Source organism: Arctopsyche grandis, chromosome 12, assembly GCF_051622035.1.
Source record: "Arctopsyche grandis isolate Sample6627 chromosome 12, ASM5162203v2, whole genome shotgun sequence".
NCBI lineage: Eukaryota > Metazoa > Arthropoda > Insecta > Trichoptera > Hydropsychidae > Arctopsyche > Arctopsyche grandis.
Window position 1 is genome coordinate 30,009,736 of NC_135366.1, and position 23,619 is coordinate 30,033,354.

Genomic DNA, 23,619 nt, shown 5'->3' on the forward strand with positions numbered 1-23,619 from the left:
ACATAATTAATTCCGAGCTAACAAAACTCAAAATTGGAATAAATTCCCAGCGGAAAGAGTTAATAACCCAAACTTTATTTAAATTTTATAAACTTTAATATTACGACTAAATTAGCTTTTTTTATATGATCCCAAATTTTTTTCTTCGACAAAAGATTGTCAAAAACAAAAACGATATACATATAGGTACATATGTACATACATGACTTTCGAAGAATCTGTTACAACGTCTTATGTTTCCCGTGGGATATGTTTTAGTAAGAGGCCCCACAAGAGCTTTTGTATATATCTACCGACAAACATTTCCGTGAATATCCACCTTTAGCTCAGGGAAGTACCACTGATATTAAAGGGGTTCAAGATTCCTTCTAGATTCTCATAAGATCACATCAATAATCCCCTAGACACCAACTAGATTAGATTTTGCCACCATAGCCCATATATGTATGAATATACAGATTTTAAGTTACCATTATATGTACATATTTAGCACCAGCAGAAAACATATTGGAGGTCGTTAACCATGTGTTGGAACCCTTGCTCTAGAAAAATTCTTAAAGTATGGATCCATTGTACTTACATACATACATACATTAACCATTGCCATAAAGATTAGTGTGAAATAACTTTCCATTCTATTTTAGACTAAAGGTTTTTTATTTAAGCCGCATGCATATGTACGTACACACTTGAACCAAAAGTCAATAAAGTCACACTCCACGATTCGATTTGTCAACTCGTGACATCAAAGAGAGTAAACTAATCTTGAATGGACGTTCGAAATATGTAATCGTGACGTTTGCTTCACCAGTAAATGTACACAGCTTTAGTCCATTTGAATGTGCCAATAACTGAATAGTATTGACCCGTTCAAATCACACTCATCCCTGGAGTGGGGTCAATAATTTGATGGAAATCATTGCACAAACATTCACATTAGATAATAGATTAAATGCTCGTGATTTGTAATGATTTTGGATGAATTTGCGCCAAAGTCCCAATTGTAATGAAAATAGCAAAGCGTTGAACCTGCAAAGATCAATATGTATTTTGCCATGAAATGAGGTCAATTTTCCAAATGTACAAATGTTGAATCTTGTACATACATGTGTATAGGTAGTATTGAGCTGTGGCTATTTTATTTTTATCTTTCCCTCTTAGCACCACTGATTCGTCAACACCTTCTATAGGTCAATAATTCATGACACAACTTGTGACGTCATTTCATGACTTTTTTGCAATGTATTATCTAATATGAGACGTCGCGTCGGTTCTATTGAAATGTATAATAGTAAATATTTTTTTAAAACAATCCTGTACATTTTTCTCAACGTATTGCATGCAATTTATTACATATGTACATATGTACCTATACATTCAAGCATTTTTTTCTTTGTATGGCATTCTCAAGTGTTTCTCTAAGTTCGATATTTCGTTGATAGTCTAGTGTTTTCACTGTTGTATTCCCAGCAACATATATGTTATATAGAGTGGTGTAGTCGGGCCAGGTCACCGCCCTGGTACTTATTTTTGAGCCAGGTCGCCGCCCTGGTACTTTGATATAAAAATTGTTTTTCGAGTACAATTAAATAATTTTTTACTTATATTTCATATAAAATTTTATATACCTAATATTGTGAGCAGACTCTCGTTTTAACATTTGGTGACTACAACCGTATCCTCACTCAAATGCTCAAATAATAAGCCTTATTCAGACCACTTTGGTTGACTTTTCAAGTGAAGTGCATTTGATTTTTTATAAATATTTTTACTACCAATATTAGGATAAATATTTTTTAAGTAATGAAAAAATCGGGGGGCGGGGGGGGGTGTCGTAAAAATTAAACACCAACCTGATACTTTTTTTATTTAGCACTACACTACTGGTTATATACATACAGTATACATCATGGAAATATAAGTGACCCATCAAAATGGCCCTGGCAGAAGAGCCCCGAAAAGGGGAAATAAGTTAAAACTTCAAAACATTTATTTTAGAGTCAATAATCTAACCACTAGTCTATTCAATCAGCATAATAGACTAGTGATTAGCTTTATAATGCTTTGAACAGAGTGGTCACGGGTTCAAATCCCACTGGTTTCTGCTGGCCAGACCTTACTAAATAAATACTAAATAAATGCAATGAAATTTGTTGATCTAGACCTCGCAATTCAAGGCTACGGAGTTAGAATACATATGTAAAAATGTACATATGTATTATAACTCCATATCTATATGTATGCATGTATTTAACTAGCACAATAGACTAGTGGTTAGCATATAATGATTTGACATGTACAAAGTGGTCACGGGTTCAAATCCCACTGGTTTCTGTTGGCCAGACCTTGTATTTGTGACTCCCGGTCGATCGTTTCCTATCAGAGTTTGCCAATTTATCTGATTTTCATTGAAACGGTTTCAACAAATTGGCCTTACCCATTTCTCGCAGTTTTCAGCAATCTCGAATTTTGCTGAATTGTATTAAATGCTGCAAATTTACAAATTTGACCATTAATGTCTATGTGGATGTTAATTGATACGTATTCGCTGAATTGAATGTACAGTGTTTCTAGCCAGGAAGGTGCATTGGGATTTCCTGGTATAAATTAAAGATAAAAATAAAATGAAAATAATTCTAGACCGGATCGAATCGGCTATCGATTTGGAAAGTTCGACAATTTGCGCCTAGCCTCTGACGTTTCGATACGTATTCGATCTCGTTCATTTGGGTCGCTCGGAGAGAGGAGACACGTGAAGAGTGTAACCAATTAAAATTAATTAATCAATTAAAAGTGACGTGTGTGCACTTCCCCATTCCCTGTTAATTTCGTTGTTTTTTAAAAATATGTAAATCTATAGGCTTTTTCAAAAAAATATACTTATTTTCTTATTTATACTTATCTTGGGCTATTTTATTAAGGTGCCAGAAATGCAACTACTCAAATATAATGGTATTTGTTAGAAAAGCCATTCGATTTTCAAACTGGAATAATACACTTCTGCAGCCTATTTTCCTCGACCCATTTTCCATTAATGTGAAAATTTAATATTTCCACAAACCACGTACTTCCTATACAATCTGGTGACCAAAAAGCATCAATATCCGAAATGTGCACATTTCGAGATCACACATTTACCCATAGTTGCGAATTTAAACATGCGGGATCCGTTTTGCAATTCAAATTTTTGTGCGCATTTCCATAACCGGAAAATTTGGGCACGTCAACGGTCACATCACACCGAAGTTTTGCATTTCCGACAATTTTCCGCAATATCGCTCCAACTTCCTTAATCTTTTATTAGGTATAATGTAATCGTTAGATAAGAACGAGTCTTCAATGCCAAAAAGGTGTATTTAATTGACTGCACGCAAGTCGTTGGAAAGCGGCCAAGAAAATTCTCGTTATCGGCATATTTATAAAATAAACATGATACTGAAGATTACCTTGACGTTTGTTTTTTTAATTTATGGATCTACATAATATAGCCGTTCTATATATATTTATGTACATATATAAAGAGAACAATTTGGGGTTTTTTGTGGATGGAAATGCCTCGGAAAATGTTTCTCTTTGACACGAGTATACATCACGGCGAATATAATAGAAATATCTAATTATCCTTTGCAAAATAGGCTATATCAGACACCGTCAAAGGTTATACAAATATAGAGATAGTTAATAATACAACGCGAAACGATTTTTATAAAGAGTTTAATATCCAATAAAATGTGTGACATTGACTATCAAATAAGTATTCATAATATTATATTGAGGTCATAAAATTTGCATTTCAAACATTTCGTAACCGTTCGAATATACATAATAGGTTTTATATCCGAACCTTACAAATTCTTTTCGCTTTACATATGTACATATTATATGTATAAAAATATATATTAGGTAGTTTTTGTTTCACCTTAGGCGTGCAAAATTCCAATATACAGACTTTGTTGTATATTTCTCCTATCTAGCTATCAATCATAAACTTTTAAAAAAGGTAATATAAAGAGCGGTTTATATAGAATTTCCAAAAAATTGTTTGTGTTTGAATTTTTCCCTATTTCGAAATTCACCGCACGCCTCTGATATGCACAGTTTTGCGTAATGGATCTAACTTTTATGAGTAATTTTTGACAGTACAGCTATGAATCCTATACTTCATACTACAGTGAAATTGACCCTTGTTTTATTTTTATTTTACATAGATATATGCAACTTTCTAGATATCTAATTATTGCAGCAACATTGCAACATTTTTTATTATATAAATCGCTGTATTTTGAGTGGCTGAAGAACAGGAAATTAACAATTAATTAATTAATGAATTAATCCATAGAGACATCTATGGATTAAGACTTGTACATAAATTTTTACATATCTATATTTATAAAATTGAAAATCTGTTTGTTTGTCTCGTATAGGCTCCTAAACCACTCAACCGATTACGGTGGAACTTTCAGGATTTGTTGTATGCATGTCCAGGAAACTTACTGTAAAAAATAAACGGGAAAAAACCTCCTAATAATCATATTCGTAATTAAGATTTTATCGCGAAAGTTTGAAGCGCCATTGTGTAGTCAAGGAAATATGTTCGTTGGTAACCATGTTACCAGTTGGTTTATGACGACACGGCGTTGAAGAGACGCTAATTGAGCTCCAACCATCACTTGAAACGGGAACGTTCAGCTAGTTGTACATACATAAATCACATTCAGATATTTGTAACATAGTGGGTAGGATGATTTTTTCAAATTTGATGAAGGAATCGTTTCAACAATGAAATCAGATAAATTGGCAAATTCTTATAAGAAATGATCGACTTGAAATCACAAATATCCAAGTCTGACCAGCAGCATTAATGTTTATCACGGGATCGAACCAGGTAACCTCTCGGTGCTAAACATAAACGCAATCATCGAGCCATACTGCTGGTTATGACCTTCAATAAACATCTCCCGATATATTTCAATGAAGTTAACCCTCAACATGAGGACGCCAACCTCCAATTTGCATCAATTACGATCCTCAAATGAAATTCCATTTAAATCGTTAAAAGTCTCAACATAAAAAATTAAACGCTTGCTTACAGCACCAGATTAACTTGAAGTAGATAAAATAAAATGGAATGTTGACAAATGTTTCAGGCATCAACCGTCATTCGATGGACTGACACACTTTTCACCAATAGAAATTTACATTTAAAAGGCTTGTTTGCTGCTTCAAGTAATTCGACTCGGTATTTTCCACCCCCGATGAAGTCTCTATTTCCAATTAAACATCTTTAGGAATTTCAATCATGACTTGCCTCGATACTTTCCTTTGCTTAATTTGAAATTGTACACACTTTAAAACCTCACTCAAATATATTATGTATGTAGGTACATACTCCTATATACATAAATCTACTATATAAAACACTAAAGTTTGTTCGTATATGTATGTATTTATGTACCTACGTATTTTTCGTCAACAGTCTATTGTTCTAACGTCATCGAACAAATAATTCGCTTTTTTCCGATTCAAAGGATTCGAAGTTCCCGGGGGCGTAGGCGCCAAGGGCAAAGCCCTAGGGGGAGCAGACCCCGGGGGTGTACATATAATTTTTTATAAGAGACTTACTATATATGTTTGTTTGTTCAAATGAGTATTCAAATAAATTTATATAAAATAAAACTATTCAAATAAATTTAATAAAATGTTTACTATTAGATTAGTCATGTTCAAGCGGTTTATATTACAAATACCGAGCGAAGCCGGGTTACAAAGCTAGTAGTTCATAGTTAAGAGTGTATTACACTTTCGAGTCGACGTCGACAATGTTTGCCACCGACTTAACTGGAAGACAATTAAAACAAAAGTCGAATACTAATTCTCGGAAATTGCGCTCCACAGCATCAAAATAAATAACACGAAGCTAATGAGGAAACCGGTTTCCTCATTTGAATCATTAATAGACTTTTGTGCTTTGTTCCAATGTAGCACACTGCCTGTACATAAAAAATAAAATATTCCCAAATTGCAATTTGAGCTCGCAATCAGTGTTTCCGATTCGATCGCTATTAGTTGCGCCGGAATTCGACGAATATTACCAACATTCTACATATATATATTTTCGTATGTATTTATTTAGGTAGGATTAAATCGGGTCGTAATACAATACACTCTCGATTATCCGGGTTAATGCTGGGAAGGAAGGGCACGGATAATTGAATTGAATCTGTAATTTCTAATTTCCCTTCGAATTTTTTTTAAAGCTATTGTATCATTATATTCAAATCCTCTTTGTTCAGCATTTAACCCCCCGTACACACTCGGCGCTTTCAATTGCGCGTTTTTGAAGTGCGCGCTTCGAGATACTGGATATCGTATGAAACACAGTGGCCGAGTGTGTACGCGTTCGGGCGCTTTCATACGATATCCAGTATCTCGAAGCGCGCACTTCAAAAGCGCTCAATTGAAAGCGCCGAGTGTGTACGGGGTTTTTTTTTAACATAATTAAACATGAGAACCTATAAAGCAAATTTTATAAAATATAGTGTGAAAAAAGAAAAAGTTATAGTCGCTTAAACAATTGAAATCTGACATGGCGAAAAGTGAGAATAGTCAAAACAAACGCTAGATAAACGTCAGGCACTTTTTCGTGGGAGCGTTTTCAAACGCGTCTTACACGATATTTTTGCACCATCGTAATGGCGGAGGATCCATTTACTTATATTGATGACCAAAATGAGCAATATGGCAAAGTATGAAAACGATCGGATAAGAGGCAAATTTTTTCATGAATTGTAATCGTAAGTGAAACGTAAAGGAGGTTTGTAATAAAAAGGGAAAGAAAACATTTCTGTGTGACATAATTTGTTTCAAATAACACGCTTGTTTACATTCGCAATCAAGCGGTGCGTCTCATAATCATATGTATAGTAAAAATATTAAATTAATTTAAAAATATTAATTAATATTTTTCAAGCACGGATAATCCGCGCCCGGATAATCGAGAGTTTGTATTAAGCATTATATATATACCATATTTTTTGTAGAAAAAAAAATTGGGTGGAGTAACGTTCGATCAAAGTGAAACTTTCGAGCTGTCTACACCAAGAAACCGTTAACAATGGAGGATGGTTTGCGCTAGTGATAAAAAAATGGTTAAATAAAACAGACACAACAACAGCACCCACTTTTCGTTACAAAATCCATAACTATCTTACCGCAAATCGCATCAAGGGAGTTTCATTTCAATCACAATAAAACAAAACCGACATATTTAACCACTCACAACAGTTTCAGTTACAAGCGTGTTTTATTTAACACACACACGTTTACGAAGTGCGGCTCATAAATAAAGTCCGATTTAATTTCGTCGAAATCCCATTGCGGTGAAAATAATTAACATTCCAGCCGTTTCAAACATTTATCATCCGAGACACCGACCCTTATTCATCAACCTTTTTATTTGTATCGCATTTCAAGCCCCCGAATACAAATGAATCATATGTACATAGATATACATATTAAAAAACTACATATTACACAATCCATACGGTACGATACATAAGCCAAGTTCAGATCTGAAAAAAGTCTGAAATGGCAATCAGTAATGAAATATTTAGGAGTAACGTTCGATAAAAGAATGAGATGGGCACCTCACATTGAGGGAGCGAAATGCAAGGCGATGCGGGGTATATCCTCAATATACCCAATATTTATTCGCCATAGTTCCTTATCAACTCAAAATCAAATAAAATTATATCGGGAAGTGGCTGGATGCCGTTACCGACCACTAAGTCCATTCGGGGGTCTTCATTGTAAGCCGACAGCACTTAAGCCTGGAGATAATCCTCGAAAACCAATTAAGACGGCGGCTCCTTTTTTCGCATACGTTACAATAATAACTTGAAAAAACTGCATGCCATAAATAATATTCCGTTTGTTACAGACATTACTAACAAACTAACCAGTAGATTCTATGACATAATCACTAATAACCATACTAACACACTTGTGAAGAGTCTCGGTGATAACAACAAAATGTCGATACCCTTCAGGTATAACACACAGACTACCTAAACAAAATTTTAGTCTACCTTTATCTCGTCGACTTTAGTGAATCATTAATTAATATTATGTATTAGATGTATTATGAGCATTTATAAGAATTGTCAATAGGTTTTTGAGCTCTGTTTTTCCTATTATGCTGTACATTAACATTAGAATAATATAATACTATGATCACTGACAAAATTGAATTAAAATTGTATAATAGGAAATGATCAGTAGATCAGTAGCTATTAAAATATAATAGACATTAGATGTATTTTGAGCATAAAATTTATTAATAATAAAAAGCATTACGATTGATTTTACCACATCCTGGTGTGGTTGAACCTACATACATATTTCAGCTGGAAAACAGACTTGGCCCATTTTCGCGCACGGCTTTATTTATCACCCGTTCTCTCTATTGTGTGCCAAATTCGAACTTGTAAAAAAGTGTTTCGCATTCTGTGAGTAGTTTCGATCCCTAGTTGGGTGTACATAGGATACGGGTCAACGATTCAGGCTTTGCATTAAAAGCATCCCTGTTGAATTTTAATTAATGCGAAGGTTCACTGTGATCGTGCGCAGTGGATGATATGTATAATAAAAATATTATGTTTGCACCCAGAATCTGCATATTGCACATCGACCCTGATTCATGGCCGTAACCACAAACTTAATTTGCACTTCATTATTATTTGATAATATAAAATAATACCAGCCAGCAGTATAGCTCAGTAGTTGCGGTTATGTTTAGCACCAAGAGATTATTAGGTTCGATCCCGGGCTAGTATCTAATACTGCTGGTTAGACTTGGATATTTGTGACTACAAGTAGATCGTTTCTTATCAGAGTTTTCCAAATTTATTTGATCATTGTTGAAACGGTTCCTCAAAATTGGTAAAAAATCATCCTACCTGCTGTCACTAATTTTCTGTATTTAATGTATGAAAAATTATGTACAAATCTAAATTCATAGATGTATCAATTGATTAATTAATTAATTAATTGTTAATTTCGTGTTCTTCAGCCTCTCGAAATACTCTGATTTATGTAATAAAAATTCTGCATTGTTTGTACATAATTAATTGTCTCGGAAGGCGCATTGGGGGTCTTCCTGTTAAGCCTTTCTGGTATATACATATTTATGTAAAAAAAAATAGTAAAATGTATAAAATATGAATCGAACGGCATCTTGGCCTCATGTGGTGAAAAAATTTTTACCACAAGTTTCGCCTAATTTCTTCAAATATGGAAATCACTGTCAACCCTATGTCAACACAAGGATTTTTAGCTTGGGTGACATAGCATAGAATATGCGTACTAGCGATTTTTTACATGTGCAAAAAACATGCCGCGTGTCTCTGTGTGTCTTCGTATAAGGTATGTAATTTTTATAGTATACTAGTGGTCGGTATTAAGCCGCTTAAACATGACTAATCTACTAGTTAACATTTTATTAAATTTATTTGAATAGTTTTATTTTATATAAATTTATTTGAATACTCATTTGTTTTTTTTATTAAATTGACTGTCACGAACAAACAAACATATATAGTAAATCTCTCATAAAAAAATATACATATGTACAATTACTTACTTCGCCCTCGGCGCCTACGCCCCCGGGAACTTCGAATCCTTTGAATCGGAAAAAAGCGAATTATTTTTTCGATGACGTCACGGATTTCTACGAATGAAGGATACATACATATATACAAAGTCTCTTTCCAAATTATATATTAGATGTATAGATATTGTGACTAAAAAGGTTGCTGTTTTCCATCTGGTCATCTCGGTTACGTTTTTAAATTGATCTCAAGTCCCTTTTCGTTAGAAAAGCTTCTATTGCGTTTAATCAGGAGATGGGGAAATAAAGTAGAGGCGCTTTCAAGGTTGTACATATCTCCATGTTCCAAGTGATTGATAGAAATCATACACGTGCAGTCTTACCTTGTCGCTAGTCTGGACATTATGATACAAGTTGACTGACGATAATGAACACATAATCTTGAAATGTCAAAAAAAAATTATTGGCTAAAGAGATTGTTGTAATAAATTGACCCAGTCCACTTTGAAGCTGACAGTTGTTGCGGAAAGATACACTGAAAGTGAGCTTAATAAGGCGATAAATTCGTATTTTGTCACGAAACCCATACGTTTCTCCCCTTGTTTACGCCCTAATTTGCTGCTATTTCTGGATTCTATGTCTCAGTCTTGCAAGTGGAGACTTTACTCCATTGTCTCCGAGATTATCATCCATCCAGCGCTCGTCGTCTCCAATTAAACCGTCTTTGAACTCCCCTCGCTGTGTCGTATTAATTCAACGACTACAAGTTAAAGCGATTTGCAACAAAGAAAAATCGAATTTCCCGATTAATCTACCTTTTTTTCAAATTACAGTTTGCCCGCGTAATGAATAGGTCTCGTTCTCTGAAGGGGAAACGTGTGCGAAATCCTATTTCAAACTTGGTTCGTTTCGTTTTGCGGAACTTATTCGGGAACCGGAAATTGCTGCGAACTCTAGACCTACATTTAGCCGGTTTACACTTCCGGTATGAACTTGTGTAGGTACTTATTCTGAAACACCCTACGTCGATGTCTGAAACAATTTTTACGCCGTTTAAAATTCCCCTTCGGTCAATATTTACTCGATTTATATTTTTAAACCGAGTGCCACTTAAGATGTGATAAGCGTCTCCCCAAGTACTACGGCTTTGACGACGGCAAATATGCTATAAAATTTTTACAGTTCGATCAATCAATCAACTGATAGATAAAAGGTTTGCTGCTTATTTAATTATATCTGAAATTTTGGTTGATTTTATTGATATTTTGAATATAAAGATACATGTAGTACTTACTTATACTTATAGCCTTCGGAACTATCAGTTAACGCGAACTTTTTTATTTTTTTATTTAAATAGGCACACATACAGAATAAAATATAAAAAGAAAGTTGTATAATGAGTCAAAAAATAATAATAAACATAAATAAACATATAATATTCCATTTACAGTGAGCACCACATGGTAACTGACGCAATTGTGGATCTTTGCATACTGTTTAGGAGTGACTTCAAATTTTCGACTCATATTTCAGATAAGTGCTGTAGGGCTACCAAAATGCTTAGATATTGGAAGTCAAAACAAATCTAAGTATAATGGTGTTGCTTTATTGTTCGCTTGTCCGGAGCATATTAGAGCTTGGGTCTGTAATTTATAGTCCCACTGAAATTAAATTCTCTCTCTTGATAGAAAGAGTTCAAAAAAAAATTCTTGGATGCCTTTATATAAATATTACCCCTATTTATTTCCCACTGCCTTTTTACGTGGTATGCTAGGCTTTGACTCACTATCATCAAGAAGAACTATTGCCATTTGCAAATATTTCCTTAGAGTTTTAAAGGGAAGTTTTGACAACCCTTCGATTTTATTGGAACTAAAATTTTGGGCGCCTGAATGCGGTAGAGCTTTGCGTCATCGTTTACTTTTCCAATCTATACCTGCGAAAACATCTGCTTTCAATAACTCGTCTCTTGTAAAGGCTTTCCGGTTCCTTAATGTGATAGATGAACATTTGGACCTGTTCAATTGTCATGTTGATGAGCTGGCCAGTTTCATAAGATTCAACACGAATCTATTTGAATGAGATGAATAATTGGTAATTTTTATTGTTTTTTTTTTATTTTGTAACACTGGTGTGACACTTTGGGGCACCCTGTTAGGTCACATTGGTCAGATTAATGTTATTATTATTATAAAAATAGTAAATAAATAACTAAGGTTATAACAGTAAACCACAGTGATATTGGTAAAACGTTTGAATCAAAAATTGAAGGTGAAGATACTAAAATGTATCATATTAGCTCATGAAAAAATAGTCCACATACACAATCCTAATCAAATTCTTTAAAATGTAATTTTCTTTTTATTACCTTTAAAATATATTTTTTTGTATCTAAAGTGACTCATTTCACTTTGATAATTAAAAAATTGTATAATGTGCATTCATAATTATTATAAGTGGATCCTTGAGTGCAGGAAATTTTTCTCGGGGCTATTCTGTATTTGAGCTATTTTTATCGGAGCTATGTATTCTGTCTTGGACTATTTATGTCGGGATACAAGTTGAATGGAATCCAAGAAATGTGTAATGTAAATGAATTGTATCCAGTATTTAACTATTTTTGATGTACAGGGGGTGCTGGGGGTGCAGGCTGGTCTTCGCAGGGTCGGTCTCGCAATGCTGTCTCTGTCGCTGCCATCATCAGGACATGACCACGAAAGAGTTAGTGCGACACCATGGTCTAATTGCTCATCGAAGCCTGCTATCATTCCATGGTCTCGTCGCCATTTTTATTTTTCATGCCAGAGAGCGGAGTCATCCGACCCTCATCATATATATAATATTTTAACACCCCGCAATCGCACAACCACTGTCGTTTAACCAAAATAATTATTGATCATCTCGTTGCGCCGTTGGGTTTCAATCAAGCAGCATGTTTATCTGTTATATTATACTTTGCCAAATTAATCTTTCATCATACTTGTGTACTTTTGCGTTTGTAGACTGCTGTAATACGTCGTCGCCGTTTTTGTTGTTTGTCTTTTTGTTGTTGTTGTTATTTTTTTGTTTGTATGTTTGCTGTTGATGTTTAACCAATCATCGACGCTTTGTATTATATAGCTATATTAATAGTGTAATTTATTGTTTGTGAAATATTCTTAAAATACGTACATACATATTGATAATTAATCCGCTATTAGTCTTACGTCTGTTTTAAACAAACAAAACCGGTAAATAGTTGTTTTGGATTTATTTAATTGAAACCTTTATAGTCTTAAACTATAAGTATATGTAGAGTTGCCAACTATTGAAACTTTTGATGAAGGATACTGAACCAAGGTACAGGGAAGGAAAGGGAATTGTTTAAATAGCGATCGATATTATATTTTAGTTCTAAAGAGCTGTACTATGTATGTACATGATTTTCAACAAAGTTTTATTTTTCATTTTTAGTCGCTTAAATAAAACGTATATTTTTGTAACAAATCTGTTCATTCAAAAATTCATGTATTTTACAATTTTCAAATTGTTGTAATCATTTATACAGTTAAATTATTATGTTAAAATTGCGTAATCTCATATTATTCTTTTTTAACTATGGTTTTTAATAGCCCAAGAAAAAATAGCCCCGAGAAGAGGACTATTGGGTTTGGGCTTTTTTAACACGATATTGAACGAGTACATAGGCATATGAATTTAATTTCTTTTTATGTTCGTATTCATGAATCAAAAATATATAAGAAAAATTATATTTCATTAAATAGTACTTTTTTATATTTAAAATTATTTTTAATAAAAAATTGAGTTAACAATAATAAATCAATTTAATCCCCCACAGAGATAGATAGATAGATACCTTATTATAAAATAGAGTAAATCAAGCCTTTCGTAATATCGTCTTTATTATAAAGCATTGGCGACCCGTTAATTAATTTTCAAGTCTTACTTATGTCAATCATCTTTCATTTCTGAAAATTAGACAAGATAGCGGATTAAAGACATTTTGGGGCGAAAATTTTCACAAAAGCTTAACGCACTAGTAACTTAATACACATTATAGGTATTATAGAGATGTATAAATAATAGTTTCAATTAGTGAAAGTACAACAGCACTTACCAACCGATTAGTACACAAAATAAGCAATAATCGTAGATGACTAGCATACGTAGTGAATATTAAATTTTCCCACTTTTCAGATCCGGATAGCAATTTTGTCTGTCGAAATATTGGTTGACAATAAACGATAAAACTGAACTTTAACCGCATACTGCACGGTTCAAAATGCGATTAAATTATGCATAAAGCACATCGGCTGCATCTTGCATACATTCATTATGCAAGTCGTCTATACATCGACTATGGTGCTCAGCTATATATGTATGTACATACATACGTACATATGCAATGTAAAGGATGATTCGACAAATTAAACGCACATTTTGAGTGAATTTTATATCTTTTATCGTTCTTATAATCACAATGGCTTCGTCTACTGGTAATTATCTGGATTGATTTAAATGTCATAATTGAACTTTATTCATAATTTTTATGAAAAATTGGATCAAATGGATGCTATGGTTTCAACAAGAAGATGCCTCATCCCATACAAATCATCAAACATTCGCCCTAAAGTTCAATAATAGTGTCATTCCAGAAATGGTAAGATGTGAATTAACTCAATTGTATATGTTTGGGGCTATTTTTATTTCACTTCCAGTCTGAAAGACAACATTCAAGATATCATGGATGTCATTGATCCGCCGATGATACCTTGTAAACAAAGCCATATTATTTTGCTCCATATAATATAATATACATATGTAGCAGTGGCGTGCCGTCCATGGATGCTGTGGATACTGCGCATCCCTTAAAATTTACGTCAAAAATATTTTCATACCGTTTGTTTACTGAATTTTTCATTTTATTTTTGATTACGTGATTATGATATGTATATACGATCTTTTGTCTGATCCAAAATTGACATAAACGAACATCCCCGTTGAAAGGCCGTAGCCATCTGCGCGACCGATGCTTGTTTCACACCAAGCTCGTATCGCCTCGGATGCTGAAGTTCTCTACAAATCTTTTGCGCATGCGCATAAGTGAGCTGTCACTCTTGCATATGCGCACGAGTGAGACGACTCCACAGCCGTCTCGCTCGCGCGACACTTGCTCTGGAAGCTTAATCTCCTTTTGCGTATGTATGGACTTGATTCGCTTTTTATGTATGGACTTTCGCTTGATTCGTTGATTAATATTTCGTACGTTACGTCCTAAGTTATTTACTTTTATTATTTTATTGTAATTTATTACGTTCTAAATTATTATTTACTATGGCCCTAAATATATATAGATAGCCAAATTAACAATGCAAGTGGATTTATCGCCATTGTTAATAATAATTGCAATTGTTTAATTAAAAATTTACTAAAAAGGACGGTTGCTTCTCTGCCATATAATGAAAAAGAGACTATTGTTGAGAGCCCAAAACCCACACCAATATTGAATATTCATTTAAAAACGAAAACATGTCAAAGACATTTTAATAAATATAAATATGACAATGTTTGGAAAAATTAAATTAAATTAAAAAATACAGCATCCTCTGGTTGAAAAGTCACCGCACGCCACTGATATGTACATATGTAATTTCTACACATCCAACTTTCAGATGAAGTAAAGATTTTTGATCTTTACTCATAAAATGTGTTTTATTTTAGTAAAACTTTCAACATAACCATTGGATCCCTCGTTATAATAAAATTAAGTGTATAGTGTTTGTATTATAATGGAATAATATGCAATTTATATTATATAGTTAGTAATATAAAAATTATATGGTGCACGTTTTCCGCGCGCCGTAAAGGAAATATCCCATAAGCTCGGCAATTTCCCTGTTAATTTCCCTTTTTAGTTTTCGTGATGAAAAATTCGCTCGGTGTTCAGGAAATATCCTGAAACACATTACACGTCCATATGTGAGGGACAAGGGATATTAAGTCCTATTTCTAAGAAGCCCTAGCTGCCGGAAAAGCACTGATGAACATTGCTCTTTGTGCTCAATTTTCCTTCATACGTACATACGCACACATTCATGCTGAGCATTTCTTCAAAAAGTGGACAAACTCTAATTTCTTTAATTAATTTAATTAATTATTTCATAGTGTCCTAACTTAAAGGCCACAAACGGGTCTCGGAAGGTTTCAGAATTTGAGATTGAAGCGCCTGCATTCAAAAACGCCCGAGCGACGCCAGGTGAGTCTGTTTATCTGCTATGCAATTTCACAGTTTTTCATATTAAACTGTCAAATTGGTATATTGTTTATGTCTGACAAACTATAACTTAAGCCGTAGATGGACTAGGAGCCCGGTATCTGAGATCTCGCATTCGAAAAAATTCTACATAACAATATTCGTTAAATATTATTTTATTAATTAGAGAATCAATTTTAAAATTGGATTGTATATTGTATACGAGTACATTGAATGGGATCGGAGCAGAGAAATGTTATAATAATAGAAACGCCTTGACGAATAAATACATTGTTTCAATATTACGCGGTACGTCTCCATAACTACGCTACAATGCACGGAATACAATCAGGGTCATCACATATTCAATAAAGAGATTAAAGTATTATTTTGATATAGATTTATTTACAATTTGAGTATATGGTGGTGTTGGGCGTTGGTGGCCAATCCGTTTCTTTTCTCAGTTGGCGGATTATTTTTATCCACTTTTTTTCTATTTGTCTATCCTTGGGAACTCTGAAATTAACGTGTTATGTATAGTTTCAACACAAATATGTATAATATAAAATGAACGATGTTTATATTAATTAAACTTAAATAATTGGTCATTAATATAATTGAGTATTCAGCGCCACCAAGAGAAATATTTTTACATTTATCTAAAAATACTTCTTACTTTTCTCTTGTGCCACCCCTGAAATTTTATGTAGAATGCGGGCGATCGCCATGCCACTTTTAATAAACTGGCAAACTACGATTTTAATTGAATAATATGTTACTTAAATGATCAATTTACTTAAAAAAAAGGTATCCCATGTTGCTTATTGTGTGTTTTTGAATGCATCGTGCAATTTTTAACAATGCACTTGCCCATTTTCCTTGCCCAGAGAAGTTTTATCGGACATACATCGACCACCAAGCATCAAATACAACTGATGCTAAAATTATTTAGGAATGTCTGTGGACCATCGTCACTTGACAACAATATAACGCCTAATATTATAACATTTCTCTGGATCGGAGTCCTTTTAAGATATTTTTCTTCCCAATTTTCATTCGCCGAGTAGCGCCGGCTACTAATACACAGAACTGATTTCCAGAATACATACATATATACATATGTACAATCGTAATCCTGATGAACACCAGACACATATTGTATGTTTTATACTCCCTTTGAGCTTTACTGAAGAATGAATGCTATAGCCCGACCCAGCTCGTGCCATGTATTATAATATACGTCAACATACATACAAACCTGGCTCACTCTTATGTACTGTGTATGTACATATGTACATGCATACATGCATTAAACATACCCAAAGTAGTAAAACTTGATCTAGTCCGGAGAGTATGACACCATTCTGTTCGACACTTAAAACGTAACAATTTATATGTGCGGTTAGGGGAAAACTTTGAAATTTTGTAGCATGTTGTACAATATTACATAGTATGTACATATGTATATGCGTGCTGCGTAGAGTTTGGTTTTGGGTAAATTACTCGAAAATCAATTGCTCAAATATCACTTTGATCAAAACACGAGTTCCTCGAATGTCAATTGCTCGAATAAAAAACAAAATTATCTATTAGTATGAATACGAATTCATAATAATTTAGTATAAATATATATTTTTTTATAATTCATGTTTACACGAGTCAAGGAAAAATAAAATAATGACAAAATATCAAAATGTCTATGGGTGTTGAAAAATACACTTAAAAATATACAGGTCATACTACAAATACTTACATTTATTCTACTAGAAAATCTTTTAAGTATTCTTTGATGTTACTGAAATCAAAATATTTAGAAGTTGGAAACTGATAAACCAATTTTCATTTTTTTTCAGGAGATTATTCAATGTTTAAATGAAGCCACTTGAACTATTTTTAAATTCTATTCACCTGTGCTATTTTATTTCAATTCAAACTCTTTATGGCCCCAGATTCATTTATTCATTTATAGTTTTGGACCATTGTGGCATTACAGGAAGAACCTAATGCGCCACAGAGGCCTACATTTGAAAAAGAGAAGAATACAAAAATAAAATACAATAACATGCATAAAATAAAAAGAAAAAAGCAAAAGCAGAAAACTTGATTAAAAAAAATAGTAAACGAAAAAAGACAAAAGAAAAATAATACATAAAAATGAAGATAAGACGAAAAAAAAAATCAAATAAAAGAATAAATAAAATCCTCAAATCCTATTCTTAGGTTCATATTGAATATAAAGTGAGTATAATATTTATTTAATTTATTTAGTTTGGACCATTGTGGAAGAACCAAATGCGCCACAATAAGAAAATAAAAATCATAATAATAATAATAGTAATAATTCATAGATTAAAAATAAAAAAAAGGTAAAAGCAGAAAAATAGTACATAAAAATGTACACAAGGAAAAAAATCACAGCGAGGCCCAAATGGAAGAGAGTAGATTAAGATTCCACTACATTAAAATTAAGAAAATAATGACGAGCGCAGATTACCAGACAAATATGTTAAAATAATATCCGATAATCTACCCTCACCAGATGTTGCTGGAAGAAAAATATAGATTATCAAAGACTTTGTACTTTATTTTTATAAATTATTCATGTAATAGATAGAAATATGTATATAATTCAAGATAAAAAAATCATAAAACATAAATATCCTAAAAAATATATTTCTATTTCGTTGTAATAAAAGATGCATTTCGAGTTACGTGATATTCGAGCGATTGATTTCGAGCAATTTACCGGTTATGGTAGATCTTGTATTTTACATGTACGAATAGGTACATACTTTGAAACATTTACAAAGCTTGCTTGTAATTGTAATGTGTAAAGTTTTTGCTGGGGTGTTCTATCTTTTGGGGTATTTAATAAAGACTAACTTTACTCTGCGTGTATGTTCTGATATTGTAATACAAAAATGAACCATAATCAACTTGAGGGGGTTTTTTACCGGTTAGTGTGTTATGAATTTTAATCACCTTTACTTTCGGTCAGTTTTTTGCGTTGGAATTCTAGCTACATATTTTCGCGGAAATTGCCGTATGAATTTTTTATCGCGGTTGGTATACGTTTTAGTTACCGCATTGTATTATATTTTTAATTTCACTCATACAACATCCACGTGAAATTTTGATCGATTGTATTTTTAAAATCTTTTTACTTCAAAAACTAAATCGAGTAGCGCGTTTTCGTTCATAATTTAATGATAATAATGTTAAATGTACGGTTGGATTTTTCGATACTGTAAATAAATAAATAGGCAAGCATTTATCTATCAACCTGGATGGAGTCTTAACGAAATTCAGCAATTACTCTTAAATATTTAATAACGTTACGGAGGTATTAGGAAATTGAGTTAAATTATTAATTTTCGTGTAGTACTACGTTGTTTATGAATATACATACATATATTTATGTATGTATATGGCGAACATTCGCTTTAAATTAAAGCACTTAACATACAGGCTGTTTTCTATTTTTACATAATACATATGCACATAGAAATTTCCCAGCGTTGCTCGGGCTGGTGAATTGAACACAGTTTTTTTGCAAATTTATTGTTTATTTATTACAAATATATTACAATTTCGCCATAGTGACAATACAGATTAGCTTCAGGTCGTCACTATGGCTAATTTATTACAAGACATTGAATAAATACATAATTATTACATACATACACATATAAATCGAAACAATACCTGACATCTATGGCCAGATATTACAAACATCGTATAAATACGATTAATAACATATTTCATGTAACAATACGAATTTTTACATTCGATAAACGACCACAGAGACATCTATGGTGAGAAATCTGGCGAAACCTGAGATATAACAATAGCTCAAGGTTTGCAACAGGAAATTGGGAATGAAAAGCCAATTTTACAGGAACCGTTTCAATGAAAATCAGAAAAATTGGCAAGTTCTGATAAGAAACGATCGACCTCGACAAACCAAGGTCTGGCCAACAACGAGACTCTTAGTGGCAATCGAACCCGTGACATCAAGCACGAAATAATTCAATACTCACCACTAGACTTAACTGTAGAAATCAAACTACAAAATGTAGACGATATAGTACCTATACCATTTTTTTAAATTAAAAACTAGATTTGCATAGCAGACAAATAAACATTCATCTTTATACGTTTAATTTTAAGCGTAAGTCAAGTTAAAATCATGTCCAAAATAACAATGGATAGGTATGAGCCGATTTTTAACTGTTCTGACTGTGTACATATATTAAATCACAGAAATTATCAAACATACATAAGTACATTATATTGTTGATGTTTTTCTATAAGAATATTCATCACTTTCATCCGAAATTTTTTTGGTTTTACCACAATAGATAAAAAAAGTTTGAGATATGTATAATAGTATATTTTTAAATGCTTTTTATTATTACGAAATTAAGTTCACAATACATCTTATATCTATTTAAATAGCTACTGATCTACTGATCATTTTCTATTTTACAATTTTAATTTAATTTGGTTAGTAATCATAGTATTATATTATTCTAATGTTAATGTACAGCATAATAGGAAAAAGAGCTCAAAAACCTATATATATAAAAGTATATGACATACATATACTATTACTATACTATATGTAATAGTTTTGAAAGGAAAACCCATATATTTTGATAAGATTAAATCAGAAACAAAAAAAGAACGCAATGTGACCCAAATTAGTCTCAAAAGTCGTTTCAAAATTTAGCTCATTACTTACATAAATTCGAGCCTTCAAAAAGTTAGCTCGTATAATTTGCAGAACTGGAAACATTAGACGTCATCATCATCATCATCATTTGTCGTTTCACAACGACATTCCTCAGTATTTGGAATAGCAATAATGACCCAATGATTGACATATACACTCGATATTTATTTTGATTGAACGCATTCTCAATACAATATTATCGATGGCAATTTATTGCAGTTACAAAACCAGTTTTTATGCAACGATATTAATTTTGTAAAAAGCTTTTAGCACATCATAAACGATTAATAAACATAATTTTATCTCACGGCACGTGTCAATTGCACTTTTCATTATCACTATATTTGTAATCATGTCATATTTCGAATCGTCTGAAATATTCTGTTACAAATGGATATACATATACATATTAAAGTGAAACATTTACCATTTTATTCTTTTGTCAAACATTTTAATTGCTTTATAATTTACATAGCTAATTTAGTAATTTAAATTTTATTAATTCGGTTTTGATATATAAAATATAAATATGTATGTATCTATCGATTTGATTTTCAATATATACTATGTCCAATATTTAATATTATAAACATGGTATATCACTCTGTATCGGTCGATCGAAATTATATTATTATTTAAAATGAAATCCTATTTAATTTTTGCCGAAAAAAATTGGTTTTGCCGTTGACAGTTTTGTGTAAAATTTCCTGCTCATATCCGCCATAAAAATGAAGCTGAAAACATTTTTGTAAATTACATATTGCGTTATGAAAATTATAGCTTTGATGTCAAAATCATAACTTTACTCACTCGCGTATATGCTGATTAATATTTTAACTCTTCCCCTTGCCGCTCAGTGGTACCTACATACATACCTACAGTTCAAAGGAAATGGAACGTCATAATTAAAATTCAAATTTAATTAAAGATACTCGAAAGTAATACTCGAGACGAGATGAACATTCAAGCTATTAAAAAACTCGCCCTTTTTTAATTCAATATATGTATATGTAGTATTAAATTACATATGTATATTAATGTAATTACTTATGAAAGATTTACTTGCTGTTTTGTGTTGTCTATTTTGATAGATTACTAAGAAGAGTAGTCTAAAAAGCAGACTAAAATAACACTGTTCTACAAATGACGAATTTTTTTTGGTTCAGAGACGAGAAATGACTTTTCTTATAGATAGATCTATGCCCAGTGAACACGAATCTGGTAATAAAAAATGTTGAGATTCGTTTATTTTATCGAGGTAAGCCAGTTATCAATAGAATTTTTGTTATTAATCCACAAGAATATTCGAAATATGATAGCTAAGTGAAATTTTATTTAATTCTCATAAAAAGACAATTTAATACATTATCTCTATTAATTCAATTCGGATTCGTGTAAATACTAGTACGAGTTTTTTGCTCGCAATTTTACCGATTTAAAATTCAGCACACTTCCAATTGACCCTTTTAAACACTATCTCAATAAACATGTTTCAATAGAAAATACTCAATATAAAATAGTATTAACAGTGGGAAAAAATCCCAAATGAAAATACGTACCTCTGATTTTTGATTAGGACTGGACGACTACTCAGAGAGATTTGAAAGTTGAAAAGTACTACAAATGAAAGATAAAATACCCGACTATAGATTTCGATATTCATTTTGAACAGGAAATTGACAGATTTTGAGACATCGACCGAACAACACCAAGATATAGAAAAATCGCGCGATTTAAAAAACACATATACATATGTACATATGTACGTATTTATCTCCGAATGTCGAGCTAATCAACATTTTTTATTACCAGATTCGTGTTTAGATCTATAAGAAAAGTTATATTTCGTTTCTGAAACATTTTTTGTGTCGAACAGTGTAATTAATTACTTCTAAAAGACAAGTGATTTAAAATAAAATAAATAACCATAAAACACTACTCGTAACACGTGCTAAAGCAAACACTAACTTGACAATATAATTTATAATTTATTCTTGTAATAACAGAGATATATGTAAATATTACGTTCTAACCATATTTCTACACCCTTACAAGAAAGGTTAAAAAATGATTTTTTTTATGTACTTATTTATAATAGTTTCGTTATCTTGGGATGCTATTTCGCTAGCCATTTTATCGAAGTTGTATTTTCAAGGCCTTTTCGACATGTTATGTGAAAGGGTTAGTTAGCTTCTAAAAGGGGGATGATTTACTACCATAAAAAATAATAAGTATACCATTTTATATTTCATTATTACAATATACGTATCCGAGATAAAAAATATCGCATTTTTATCATATTCCTACAACTCTTGTATATTTCGAATTATTTTAGAAAGATTTTAATTACATTTTTCTCAGAAGCAGGTTGTTTTTTTTAAGTCACATACATAATTATATTATATTTCAACGAATTTTAGCATTTTTTATTGCACAATGAACGGTCGACGTCTTTCACTCGGAAAAAAACTTAAACAGTTGTAATATCACTGGCCATTTGACATTGAAGTCCTTCAGCGCAAATCCCACTTCACGTACCATATTATTTGAAATAGATATGTATTTTTTTATTATTTTGCGCTGTCTCGAACGAAGCTGTACGTCAAATATTTATTTTGCTTATCGCTAACATCGGTGCACGATAAAAGTTCCCAAGAAGAAGAAGAATCGTAGAAAACGTTTAGTGTTACAAATATATTTAATATAATATTATATAGTCACCGACTGTCCCCAGTGCTCCATTTCGACGTGATAATATTTCGGTCCACGGTCGTTTTTTTCATATCATATAAAATAACGTGATTTGTGAATAATACATATAATGATAATAACAAACGAAACACCAAACATATGATACATACATAGCGTAATTATAAAAAGTACATTCATACGTGTGAAAAATCGAGTCGACGCACGCGAAGGTCGAGATACTGATAAGAATCGCCAATAGATGACGAATTCACCACAATGTCCGTTTTACTCATAATTTAGTATACACATGTTGTACAATATATTATGTATATA

The 23,619-nt window shown here is 32.2% G+C and overlaps 2 protein-coding genes across 3 annotated transcripts in view; one reads left to right on the top strand and one right to left on the bottom strand.

The window, feature by feature from the left end:
* Positions 1-23,619, bottom strand: part of LOC143919699 (uncharacterized) — a 492,686-nt gene that overhangs the window by 169,122 nt on the left and 299,945 nt on the right. The window lies entirely within an intron of this gene.
* Positions 1-23,619, top strand: part of Trpm (transient receptor potential cation channel, subfamily M) — a 154,205-nt gene that overhangs the window by 4,895 nt on the left and 125,691 nt on the right. The window contains exon 3 of one of the 2 annotated variants that reach the window (XM_077442149.1): positions 12,239-12,328. The exons of the other annotated variant lie outside the window; for it this stretch is intronic. Within the exon in view, the coding sequence (XP_077298275.1) occupies positions 12,239-12,328 (90 nt within the window). The remainder of the gene's footprint in view (positions 1-12,238; positions 12,329-23,619) is intronic. 2 annotated transcript variants of the gene reach the window in all.